The 13,825-nt window shown below is 43.0% G+C and overlaps 1 protein-coding gene across 1 annotated transcript in view; it reads right to left on the bottom strand.

The window, feature by feature from the left end:
• The window catches only part of LOC126272538 (titin-like), a 999,170-nt gene that overhangs the window by 777,807 nt on the left and 207,538 nt on the right, over positions 1-13,825 (bottom strand). Inside the window, 1 exon segment of the mRNA XM_049975459.1 lies at positions 7,813-7,922. Coding sequence (XP_049831416.1) covers positions 7,813-7,922 — 110 coding nt within the window.

Consider the following 13,825-nt stretch of genomic DNA (forward strand, 5'->3'; position numbering starts at 1 on the left):
GACGGCGGCGCGCCCGCTGCCAGGGGCAGGGATACGTGGGACCAGACTAGTCTAGTCTGCGGACGCTCGCCACCAGCTACGTGCGGACAAGCTGGGGGCATCGTATCAGGTAAAAGGAGCGAAAACCACAAGGGTCTCACGGGTAAGAATGGGCCACCCTACTTACGTGAAGGTCTGCTGCTCTACGCCTAACCTTTGTAGATGTCTATCATACACCAATGTCATCCCCCCCCCCCAGATCAGACAGCACACACTCTTAAAATATTTCACCAAAGCACAATACCCATCACATCATCATTTGAATGAGAGAAGTTTTCAGTCTTCTGACTGGTTTGATGCGGCCCGCCACAAATTCCTGTTCTGTTCCAAACTCGACCTCTATCTCAAGGTAGCGCTTGCAACATGTGTCCTCAATTAATTGCTGCATGTAGTTCAATCTCTTTCTTTCTCTACAGTTTTTACCCTCTACAGCTCCCCATAGCACTATGGAAGCTATTCTGTGATATCTTCAAAGATGTCCTGCCATCCTATCCCCTCTTCTTGTCTGTGTTTTCCAAATATTCCTTGCCGGCCGCGGTGATCAAGCGATTCTAGGCGCTTCAGTCCGGAGCCGCGCGACTGCTACGGTCGCAGGTTCGAATCCTGCCTCGGGCATAGCTATGTGTGATGTCCTTAGGTTTAAGTAGCTCTAAATCTAGCGGACTGATGACCTGAGATGTTGAGTCCCCTAGTGCTCAGAGCCATTTGAATCAAATATTCCTTCCCTCGCCGATTCTCAAAAGAATCTCCTCATTCCTTACCTTATAAGTATGCCAAATTTTTCTGTAGCACCACAACTCAAAATACTTCCGACTCTTCTTTTCTCGTTTTCCCATAGTCTTGTTAATACATTTACGTGAAACAGAGAACGGGGAAAGAAGGGGAATGGATGGGTGCTAATGCAATGCCGAAAGTTGAAAACTCTTGTAGCACCGGGATTGAAACATGGATTTACTGCTTCTTGTGAGCGGTTGACTTAAGCGCTTCGGTCATCCGTACACGCTCCGTGGCCGACTCGAAACTTCCAACTTATCGCAAGCTGCAGTGCAGCGGCGCTTGTCCCTCTACACGCAAATTATTGATTACCGTAGGATATATATATATATATATATATATATATATATATATATATATATATGAGTGGTATCTGTTGTGTCGGACATGTCCGACAGAAGAGACACCACTTCTTTATCAATATAGACCTGAACTCTTGTCTGAAAATAAAGATTGATAAAACGTGACTCACTGAGAGCGCACGAGCATGATGGCATGCGCCAGAGGAAAGTAAAAGCCATCACAAAAGAAAATTATTCCCAATATCGTCGAGGAGGTGGTATGGCAAAGCCCGATCATACGTTATCGTCTGAAGTTCACCGTCATCCAAGAACAAGATAGTTCACTTTTTGGCCAGAGGCGTCCCTGATAAAGGGACTGAATTACTCAGAAAATATATTTGACTTAAATTTTAGCCGAAGACAGTTAACAAAAAGAAAATGAATAAGAGCGATGAGCACATGGTCGTGCGGTAGTGTTCTCGCTTCCCACGCCCGGGTTCGATTCCCGGCGTGGTCAGGGATTTTCTCTGCCTCGTGATGACTGGGTGTTGTGTGATGTCCTTAGGTTAGTTACACTTAAGTAGTTCTAAGTTCTAGGGGACTGATGACCATAGCTCTTAAGTCCCATAGTGCTTAGAGCCATTTGAACCATTTTTTTGATGAGCACATAAACATGAGTGGAGGGGTGACGTTTGTTTGTGAGAATTCAAAAGCAGAATCTGTGATGACACGTGCAGTGCTCCAACAACGTTGTGCAGGTAAATAAAAATCGGGAATGTGGAAAGGCCAGCAGGTAATACTGCAGCATAAAGAGGAATACGAAAAAAACGCGACAGAATAATTCCCACAAACTCATTCTTGTTGTAATGCTTAGATGAGAGCATTTTGCATCTGACACGCGGCTGAGGATCTATGTATTTATGACCAGCACGGTTTCAAAATAATTGTTACTACGTAAACAAATATGTCCGTTTCGCTTGTTGTATGTCCCATTTATTGCGAAAGAATAATAATGCACCAGAATGAATCTTTCATTCTGTAGCGGAGTATGCTGGCTGATAAAAACTATTTGACGGACCAGCCCTGGAATATGGAACCTTGACTGCTGCTGACAGTGCTCTTACCTACTGAGCGATTCACGACACGTCCCTACAGTATTACTTGTGCTAGTTAGCGAACTTCACACATGCTCTCTTCCATACCCTAATGGACTCCCACAGCAAAACTAGCACATCCTTTCTTACAGGAGTGCAGTCCAACACGGTATGCAAGAGAGCTTGCTAGCACGAGTAAATCTGTCTTGCGTTGATAGCTCACTCGGTAAGAGTAATATCCGCGAAAGTTCGGCACACAGTTCTTAATCTGACGGAAGCTTCACTAACAGTCTAGAACCGCAGCATACAAATTAATAACGGTGATGAATCGTTCCCTTTTTTTTTTATTTTTTTTTTTTTAATATACACAAGCCTCCAAAGGAAATATTTAGAGCTGGCTGAGTACCCGGCGTTGCCCTTGTATGTATTTATTTCAATCTTCCGTTAGCCCATATCAGTCCATTTCCTCCTCTCACCTATCTCTGTCCGCCTCCAATCTCCTCTGACCCTCTCTCTGTCAATCTGCTCCTTCCTCCTCTGTGCCAATAATTCCACCTCCTCCTCCCCACCCCCTTTCAATCTCCTCCCCTTTCCTTTCTGTGTCCCCCTCACCTCTCTCTCCTCTCTGTGTCCCTCTCCCCTCTCTCTTCCCTTTCCTTTCTGTGCCCCTCTCCCCTCTCTCTTCCCATCTCCCCCTCTTCCTTTTCTCTGTCCATTTGCTCCTCGCCCATTTCTCTGACTCTCTCTTCCTCCCCCTCATTTTCCCTTTCTTCTCCTCTCTCTGTCCATTTTCCCCTCCCCTATCTCTGTCCATCTCCTCGTTCTACCTGTGCTTGTCTTCTCCTTCCCCCTTGCTGTCTGTCCATCTTATCGCTCTCCCTTCTCTCTCCACGTTATCACACTCACATCAATAGGGGGCTGGTGGTTCGTACCCCCACAGTACTTCTTTCCAGACTGTGACCAATTTGTGTGCCAAATTTGATTGAAATCGTCCAGGGAGTTAAGGAAGAGATTTCTTACCCGCGACTTTGCCAACACACGCACATGTTAAATATATTTCACGCATATTTAACACATTTCAGTATTTCTACACTTTCACCTGTATTTCTAGCGCATATTTGCCCAGCAGTTTTCAAGCAGTTCAATTTTTATGACGTCGTGTCTACTGAACTATGTGCTGTACAATGATATAATTCTGCGGGTACATCCAGTGGTATAAATGCCTACTGTCTGCGAAACGGGTTGTGAATAGATTTAGTAGTAAAGAAGCACAAAAATTAAAATGTCATGCATGACGTAGCACTTTCTCACACATCTGAGTTCAGGAGATATGATGCCATAAACACCAAGTGTCGTACAATGATGTAATTTTTCTGGTACATTTAATGGTATATGTGAATACTGTTAATACTACAGAGGTAATAAATTAAAATGTTACGCATCATGTGGCAATTTTACAGCATAAATATCCAAAATTTATTAAGCGATACAACTTTTGCCATTTACCATTTCGTGAGTGTTGTCATCGAGAAAAAGTTTCGTGAAGTATTGGAATTTATTGCAAGTCTCTAAGCGCTCTCATTCTCAAACGCTGGACGACTGAAGTGTGAGCATTCTTGCGTCGTGGGCTACACTGCTTTTCACCCCCTCCTTTTTGATAGGTCAGACAGTCTTTGTGATAGTAAATGATATATGTACCAAGTCTGGTTGAAATCAGTACAGTGGTTTAGGAGGAGATGTATAACATACATACATACGTGCGTAATTTGTATGGATATGGATTCTTTGGCGACATGCTGCATACTAATATTGTCCATCCCAAGGACCGGCGGTCTAGGTTGTTAAGCGAATCGTTATACATACTTTACTGTACAAACAGTAAAATTACAAACATAATTCTCTGAAACGTTACCTGGTTGTCAAGTTACTCCTACGTGCATGTTTACGAAGGATTAACTTAGATAGCCATATGATGGGAGCCTGACTCCCGAAACGCGTTGCTAAGGATGATGTTACTAATATTGGTGGTTGTATGCTAAAGTATTGGCAACGAAAATAATTCAGAAATATTCTGCGTAGATAAGGGTATTATTTTCTCTCATTACGTCTTTATTCTTATCATATGGAGAGATGTAACTACGAAACATTTTTCTTAGCCAAAACATGTAACTATCTAGAAAGAGTGGGAAAAAAGAACTGTGATAAATTTTAGTTTTTCCTTTTTGTATTATGTTTTATTGCAATAACTGAGCCGGTTGAAAGTTTACGATAACGCAAGCAAAAACATTCCAATAAGCATCAATCCGCACACGAGCCATTTGCGAAGTAGCTGCGAATGTGTTGTTACGAGCCACTATTTCATCATGGAATGTTGTCCTGGTTACCACAATTATAACTGAGACACAAACTTTTCAAATAAATACCTATGTTCTCTTAAGGAATACCTTCAATTAGCTATCGCTATTAATTATGGTACATCCTGTATAATAAAAAAATTAAAAGACAGTTACTGTATATTCCCACATTAAACAACTCTTTCTCTCTCTTAAATACGGTAACATATGAGGTTTATCATAAGGTGGCCATTTTTAAATGAACTTAGTCCAAATTACGGAGAGCACCTATCAAAAAAGTAGTTGTATGGTTGATATGTAAACAACATTATAGAACGATCGTGGTTGGACGTCTGCAGGACATGAGGCCAACGCCCGCTTTGATGAATAATAAAAAAGGTAAACAAGGAAAGAATCATAAAGAGTGCACGGTGCAGAACTCTGCTACACTCCTCGTTTACGAGGCAGTACGTGGATCTGAGGTCAAGCGCCTGGTTACACTGCTCGGACATGCAGGGCTTCTGTGTAGCTCCGGCGACAACGCCGTCATGCGCTGCCCTAGGGTTTCAGCCCTCCACGCGAGCAAACGCCCTCAACAAGAACAACACGCGCAATGGGATTTCTTCACGATTTGTGGAGGGATTAGCGGTAGCTAACGCGGAGGAATGAAGCTCAAGTTCGATTTGGAACTACTACTTACGATACTACTGAATCAGTGCCCAGCACTCTTGTAGGATAAACATATTAAGTGTAACTCCAAACTGTACATATTCCTGGAACGAACAACCTCTTTTTGTCTATGTTACGGTGTCTTCCTATTGTGATACTACCTTAAGCCACTACAATTTGCACTTGTGCTTCGCATTATGATCCCACGATCTCGAGACTTCCTACATCAAAATTTAGTTTAGCTCGTATAACAGATTAAACAAAAGGTAACAAAGGAGAAATCTCTATAATTGAATCAAAGTTTATGGAGAAGGAACAAAACTTTCGAGTTTTCCCAGCTTTCAAGTGATGCAGTTTTAATGCTGAAAAGTGTAACAGTATGATGTACTCTCGGAAAGTACCGAGTGGTGATAATGAAAGTGCAGCTACACGGAAGTCCAGTGTGACTGTATCCATCGTAAGGCAGCGAAACTTGGTAGTTACACTTATCCGTCAATGCACACGCGATTTAGGCTGGAAGAAAATTATTAGTTACAGTTTCGGCCACTAGGTGCAAATACCGCGTTGTGAATACAAGAAAAACGTATAGCAACAGGTTAGTAACGTGGCATGGGCACAAAAGGTCAAACAAGTGGGAAAGGCATAATGTTGATTTTATTACTGACCGCCGCTTACATAGTTTGTTCAATACGAACTCGGGAGACATCGACGAGATGCCGCTTCTGTAAAAGGGCATGATCAACAGTTATTTGTAGCAGTTCCATTGGAATCTGAGCAACGTGTTTCTGTATATTGGCCTTCATATCACGTAGAGACGGGAAGTGTCCCTAGTGAATGCATTCTTTTGCTTGTCCTCAGAGCCAAGAGTCACATGGGTTCGGTCAGGTGATATTGCAAGTGATGCACCTGGAAAACTTCTGGAGATAACACGTTCGTGGAAGGTTGCAAAAGCATATCTTTCAAGAGCAAGCGACATAAGTGTTGTCCCATTTTGCATGCCAACAGTGGTTTCGACACAGTAGCGCTCTTCCAAAGCAGGAATCACATACTCTAGAAGGACGTCTCGATAACGTTCAGGCGTTGCGGTACACATGACAGCCCCTCTGGGTGTATTCTCTTTAGAGCAGAACGGACCGAGAATAAAGGTGCTTGTGAATCCACACCACACAGTCACACATGGCGATTGCAATGGCTCTTCGTGCACAATAGGCGGTTTAACATCACCCGAACTTCACCAGTCATGTGTATTCACTGCACCGTTTAGTGTAAAATGTACCTCGTCAGTCTTTAAAATATTACACAGCCATATGTCATCAACTTCGACGTGTGCCAGAAGAGTACATTCAGAACATTTTTGAGGATCATGAGGTTTCAGTTGTTGCACCTTCGCCGGCCGCGGTGGCCGTCCGGTTCTAGGCACTTCATTCCGGAACCGCGTGACTGCTACGGTCGCAGGTTCGAATCCTGCGTCGGGCATGGATGTGTGTGATGTCCTTAGGTTAGTTAGGTTTAAGTAGTTCTAAGTTCTAGGGGACTGATGACCTCAGATGTTGAGTCCCATAGTGCTCAGAGCCGTTTGTTGCACCCTGGATCTTTTACGGGTACCGGTGTAAAAAAGACCGCAAAACTTCCCGTACTGCTGACCATGGGATGGGCAATTCTCGTGACACTGCACGAGCAGTAGCACTACCTGGGGCAAATGCCACGTACTGCATGGTCCGTTATAGCAGCAAGAACCTCGTCAATAACTTCCTCCGTTATAGAACACCTTCCTCTTCCAGGTGCCACACCAAGCTCACCCGTGTTTTACAATTTCACTATCAGCTTCTTTAAAATATTTAATGACATCGGGCATCTCCACAGATCTTTCAGTCGGCGGTACTCTCTCAATGCAACACCGTAGTTGCTGCCACTCACATAAAACAGTTTCACTAACAGAGCACGTACGCGCTCTCTTCTCGATAACCATACTGTTCACTCGTGTTACGACTTGCATAATGTCGGCGCGGGTATCATACAAACATTGTACAGCGCCAGACTAGCACATGGTATTGTAACTAATTTTCGTCAGCGTAAATCGGTTCCGCGTTAAAACATTAGCGTATCTTCCAAGATTCGCTACCATAGATAATTACAGCCCACTCTGGACTTCCGTGACTAGCAGTAATTTATTTACTAACCACCTGGCACTATTCACAATCTTAAGCAACGTATCCGCAGACGTATTGGCTAATTCTCTTTCATACACAAAGAAATTCGTCCCAGAAAATGGCTAATTATTATTAATCCACATTGGCTTCGTAAATTAGAAAAGATATCCTTCATCATAAAACTCGAAAGTATCGATCCATTACAACGCTGCCGGCAATTCTGGTCACCTGAAAGCTTCAGACACAGCACTTCTTTCTACTAACAGAGGTCAAATGTACACAAACGATTCTCATGTTTCAATCTGGTTAGCCATGTAAACACACGGCTTGCAACTTCAAAATACTAATGAGACATCGTATATTTTACATTCAGTGGGCAGCTATGCAAAACGGTAAATACCATTTTTATTGTTAAGCCTGCGACGATCTGCGGTATTTGACCGTGCGCCGGTCTGGGCTAAGCGTCACTTACCGTGCTTGCTGTGGACGAAGCCGCATGAGTCTGGGTCCTTCTTGCTGGCTGCTTTGACCTCGTCCAGCACCTGGCGCGCGATGGGCGCAGTCAGTCCGGCGGGGCAGTTCCTGAAAGCACGAGAGCAGGCGGCTGTAGCGGCAGAGCAAGGTGTGGGGCTGCGAGTCTCAGCCCAGAAGATAACATGCGTGGTACAGTATTTAATTAACTTGCTTATTAGTTACTGCACTCCAGGAACAATTTCAGTTCGTGTTTCACAGTTACTATCATTATTTTTAAAGTTCGGAGAACATTAATAAAAAAGTTCCTTTTTTTAACGAATAGTTAACTGCACAGCCCCGAAACGGGGCACCACATTATACTACATAACTATTTAAAAATCAGTAAAAATAAAGTGATCTAGAGAAGAAGAGAAGGTATAGGGGAAGAAGAGAATGAGATTGAGGAAAGCAAAGTATTATCTAACGAATGTTGGTCATAATGAAAACATCGTACCAGTAATGGTACGAAGTCTAATTAGTGAGATTAACACTCGGCGTAAGTATTAACGGTTTATTACTCACTTATTGTTTTATCTGAACAGGATGAAACACCGTTCACCAATTGTAGTCCATGACTCCGTATATGGAGCGCCATAGCAAACCCTCATTCTGGCAGGTGTTCGCGTTTTTGGCACGAAAGGTGTCATCTACCTGTTGTGACTGTCCTCCCCTCCTTGTTCGGCACAGCAGATCCTGCTGACGTGACGTTCTCTCTTCCCTTCATTTGTTAGAGTTCCCACCCAGGCGGAACTGCCGGAAGTTATCAGTGACTCGGGAGTCGAATTCATGCTGGGAATATCATGCGCTCCGAGACAACTGCTGATGTCACTGTCCTTGCTGGGTCCACAGTGGGGCACACCTGTTACAGATTACCGAGCTTCATTTGCCCTTCCGCTCTGAAGATTCGCTGAATATTTGCCTCATTGCCTGTTCAGAATAGAACGTGCTTCTCTGTCACGTATGAGATCATAAATTACTGCATCTTGAACCGTCTGTCTCTGCGTGAAGTGTGAGTATTTCATCTAAGCAGTCGATCATCATGGAATAATTATGATAGGTCAGTGCCCCATCTAATTCCTTAGGAATTAGACAGTTTTTCAGGGGACGTTAAATTCTGATTCGGCTGCTTAGTTCGTATTGGGGAACAACCATGTGACCCAAGAAGAAGAGCGTAAGAAATTTGTTGAAAGTTGAGCAAAATGTCCACCGTTATTTCATTCTGCACTTTTGATACTACTGCAATTACTGTAAGCAACATGTTTATAAATTACAACACTAGGCAACCATCAAAGCAAGGAAAATGCAAAGAAAATGAAACCACAATATTTACAGACTGATCTAATATTTCATTTAATAAAAAGAGGCAATACTGAGGAAAGAGAGAGTCTTAGATGGCGTAAAATCCCGCTAGTCGTAGGTATACTAGACATGGGAAAATTACTTTTACGTATTTCGACGCAGTATACACTAAACTGCTTTGGACAAAAAGCGTGGCGATTCTGGAGCACCAAATTCACCAGATTTGAAATCAATGGACTACTTTCTGTGGAACCACGAGAAGAATTTGCTGTCTTCCAAACTTCGCATTTCACCAACTCTTGAAATCATCAGTGAAGTTTCATGTATAAGGTCCGACAATCACTTCTCGACGAATGCACTCTGTACGAATGTCAAAAACGCAAATGTTAAGCCATTACAGTCAATCTGCATGTATTAAAAAGTGATTAAAAAGTAATGGCTAGAGTTACTATTTGAATCTGTCTAATAATTAGGATCCAACACGTGAAAAAAAATCATACCAGTATCAGATTCTATACTATATCCAAAACAGTCTGTTTTAATGTATTTCATCATCCGTCGAAGTTTCTAAAATTTTTTTAACCGTATCATGTATAGTTTCAACATGATTCACCGCGTGAGGAGTAACTCAATGTGGCAAATGTTCTCGCCCAAAGTGCGTCATTATAACTGCAAGAGACTTCTGATACGCTGCCCGTATTAATGGACCAAAGACTCATAGAGTTCGAAGATTTATTTTTCCATAGCAATAATGTTATAACGTACTGTACTTGGTATATGAATTCGCTGCCACTAAAGTAAAAACTACAATTGAAATTAATGTGGGCCAGTGGTGCGCCCTGGTTGTTTTCTACTTGCGATGTTTATAATTTTATGTATGACGTTTGTATCTTTTCTGCCTAACTCTTTTCTATAATGTGTAAAACTACAAATTTCATCTAAGAATATTCACAGATATCTCTTTAGTACACTTCTATCAACCGCTACATTCTTTAATTTTATTTTAGAATTTCCTTCCAACTTCGCTTTCAGTAAGAAATATGTTGTTTTGTGAGGTCTTAGAGACAATATGACACTTCGACGACATTCTTCAACTTTATGGAGTGCAGCGTTACACTTGCCTTCTACATTTCTTCTCGAGCATCTACTTACGACGAACATCAGGTCGTCTGCAAATGCAGAAAGTCCGTTTCTGTTCATCTATATCTACATCTACGTCTACATCAAACTCCGCAAGCCACCTAATGGTATGCTGCGCAGGGTACTTTCGGTACCACTATCTGATCCCTCCAACCCTGTTCCACTCGCGAATAGTGGTTGGGAAGAATGACTGTCGGTAAAGCTCTGTATTGACTCTAATTTCTCGAATATTCTCCTCGTGGTCAATACGCGAGACACATGTGGGGGGAATAATTTGTTGCCCGACTTCTCCTGGAAAGTGCTGTCCGCAAGTTTCAATAGTAAATCTCTCCGTGATGCACAACGCCTCTTGTAACGTCTGCCAGTGGAATTTGTTTAGCATCTCCGTAACGCTCTCTCGTCAGTTAAACGATCCCGTGAAGAAACGCGCCGCTCTTCGTTGGATATTCTCTCCCTCCTCTGTCAATCCTACCTGATAGGGATCCCACATAGATGAACAATAATCAAGAATCGGGCGAACAAGCCCCTTATAAGCCACTTCTTTCGTGGATGAGTTAAATTTCCTTAAGATTCTTCCGATGAATCTGAGTCTGGTGTCTGCTTTTCCCACTAACTGTTTCATATGGTCATTCCACTTAATGTCGCTCTGGATAGTTATACCTAGATATTTTACGGCAGACGCGGTCTCCAGCTGTTTGTGATCAATAGAGTAGCTGTACAGTAGTGGATTTCCTTGCCTATGTATGCGCAATATGATACATTTATTTACGTTCGGGGTCAACTGCCAGAATCTGCACCATTCATCAATTCCCTGCTGTCAAGTAACTTCTGCAGTGTGGACTCCAAAACAACATCCCAAAATTATGAACTATTCACAGATCCCTACGTACAGTGTTTTAGGATGGTTTACGACAGGTCCCGCACCGGACACATTAAAGATACTTGTATTCGGCGGCAATAGTCTCTCAGGCAGTTATACGAAGACTCTTCAAAAACCATTCTACTTTTATTTATAAAATCAATCTTTATTGAGATACAACTGTTTGACACTCGCCACCTTCCAAGTAGCCTCTCTCAACTTCTACACACCTCTCCCAACACTGCTGCCACCGCTGCAAGCATTGCTGCAAAGCCTCTTTTGGTATAGTGCGTAGCTGCTCTGTCCAATTCTGCAGCATGTCTTCCCTGTTCTCAAATATGGTCCCTTTCAGAGTCTTTTTCAATTTAGGGAAAAGTCAGAAGTCAATCGGTGCTCGGTCAAGGGAAAAGGGAGCCTGGCAATCCACAGCAAAGTTGTGTTTGGCCAAAACGCTCTGAATTGGAAACCATGAGCGGGTACATTATTGTTGTGAAGATGTCAACTGCCCGCTGCCCACAAGTCTGTCCGTTCACGTGTGACTGCGCCATGACGGCGGCACGGAATCTGAAGGGTAGCACTATTTTGATGTTAGTACCTTTTGGGATGTAATCAGGACGGACCATGCCACTGGCGTCAAAAAATGTCGACCAACATGACTTTTACATTGGTCCGGACCTGCCTTGTTTTTTTGGGTCTCAAGAATGATGGATGGTTCCACTGCAATGAATGGAACCTTGTCTCTGAATCGAGCCCATAAATCCTGGACTCGTCATCAGGGATCACTCCATTAAGAAAATGGGGATTACTGATCACAGTATCCAGCATGTCCTTTTTCGATCTCCGAACGAAGTCGGTTGTGCTCTGTTGTTCGGAACCTCGGCACAAGTTTTTGCTGCGATCCTCGTGAGGTCCAATGTTCCGTTCAAACGAAACTAATGAATCCAATACCAATTTTAACCGTTAAAATGGAATAAATGGGTGCAATACTAATTTTAACCTCGTCTGCAAGTTCTCTGATAGTGAGTCGTCTATCCTGCATCACAGGGTCTTTATGTGACCCATAAAACCTCATTTGTGGATTGGCCTACCTGGACGCGCTTCACTCTTCACTGATGAGCGGCCATTTTTGAAGCGGTTGTACCATTCCTTTAGCTATACGGTACCTACTACTTAGTCCTCAAACGCTAGTCGAATCTTGCCGATTGTTTCAATTTGAAAAAAGACAAGATTAAAACAAAATTTGATCCAATAAGGTTGTTCCAGTTTTTCTGTCATTTTTCCCACAACACAAAATTCGATGACTACAACTGGCACGTCTTCACCTGTCAACGGCTAGCCAGCGACTGGATGTTTCAGCAAATGTGGAGAGAAGAAAAAAATCAGGCATGCCCACTACGTATGCTACAGAATGCGCGCGCCCAGATACTGTTGTTGGTTTCAGCAATAATAAGGTCGTATACTTTTCAACGCCCGCCCCCCCCCCCCCCCCCCTCCCATGAACAATGGACCTTGCCCGTTGGTGGGGAGGCTTGCGTGCCTCAGCGATACAGATAGCCGTACCGTAGGTACAGCCACAACGGAGGGGTATCTGTTGAGAGACCAGACAAACGTGTGGTTCCTGAAGAGGGGCAGCAGCCTTTTCAGTAGTTGCAAGGGCAACAGTCTGGATGATTGCCTGATCTGGCCTTGTAACAATAACCAAAACGGCCTTGCTGTGCTGGTACTGCGAACGGCTGAAAGCAAGGGGAAACTACGGCCGTAATTTTTCCCGAGGGCATGCAGCTTTACTGTATGATTAAATGATGATGGCGTCCTCTTGGGTAAAATATTCCGGAGGTAAAATAGTCCCCCATTCGGATCTCCGTGTGGGGCTACTCAGGAGGACGTCGTTATCAGCAGAAAGAAAACTGGCGTTCTACGGATCGGAGCGTGGAATGTCAGATCCCTTAATAGGGCAGGTAGGTTAGAAAATTTAAAAAGGAAAATGGATAGGCTAAAGTTAGATATAGTGGGAATTAGTGAAGTTCGGTGGCAGGAGGAACAAGACTTTTGGTCAGGTGACTACAGGGTTATAAACACAAAATCAAATAGGGGTAATGCAGGAGTAGGTCTAATAATGAATAGGAAAATAGGAATGCGGGTAAGCTACTACAAACAACATAGTGAACGCATTATTGTGGCCAAGATAGATACGAAGCCCACACCTACTACAGTAGTACAAGTTTATATGCCAACCAGCTCTGCAGATTACGAATAAATAGAAAAAATGTATGATCAAATAAAAGAAATTATTCAGATAGTGAAGGCAGATGAAAATTAAACAGTCATGGGTGACTGGAATTCGAGTGTAGGAAAAGGGAGAGAAGGAAACGTAGCAGGTGAATATGGATTGGGGCTAAGAAATGAAAGAGGAAGCCGCCTGGTAGAATTTTGCACAGAACACAGCTTAATCATAGCTAACACTTGGTTTAAGAATCATGAAAGAAGGTTGTATACATGGAAGAAGCCTGGAGATACTAAAAGGTGTCAGATAGATTATATAATGCTAAGACAGAGATTTAGGAACCAGGTTTTAAATTGTAAGACATTTCCAAGGGCAAATGTGGACTCTGACCACAATCTATTGGTTATGACCTGTAGATTAAAAATGAAGAAACTACAAAAAGGTGGGAAT

This window comes from Schistocerca gregaria, chromosome 1 (genome assembly GCF_023897955.1).
Source record: "Schistocerca gregaria isolate iqSchGreg1 chromosome 1, iqSchGreg1.2, whole genome shotgun sequence".
NCBI classification, from domain to species: Eukaryota; Metazoa; Arthropoda; class Insecta; order Orthoptera; family Acrididae; genus Schistocerca; species Schistocerca gregaria.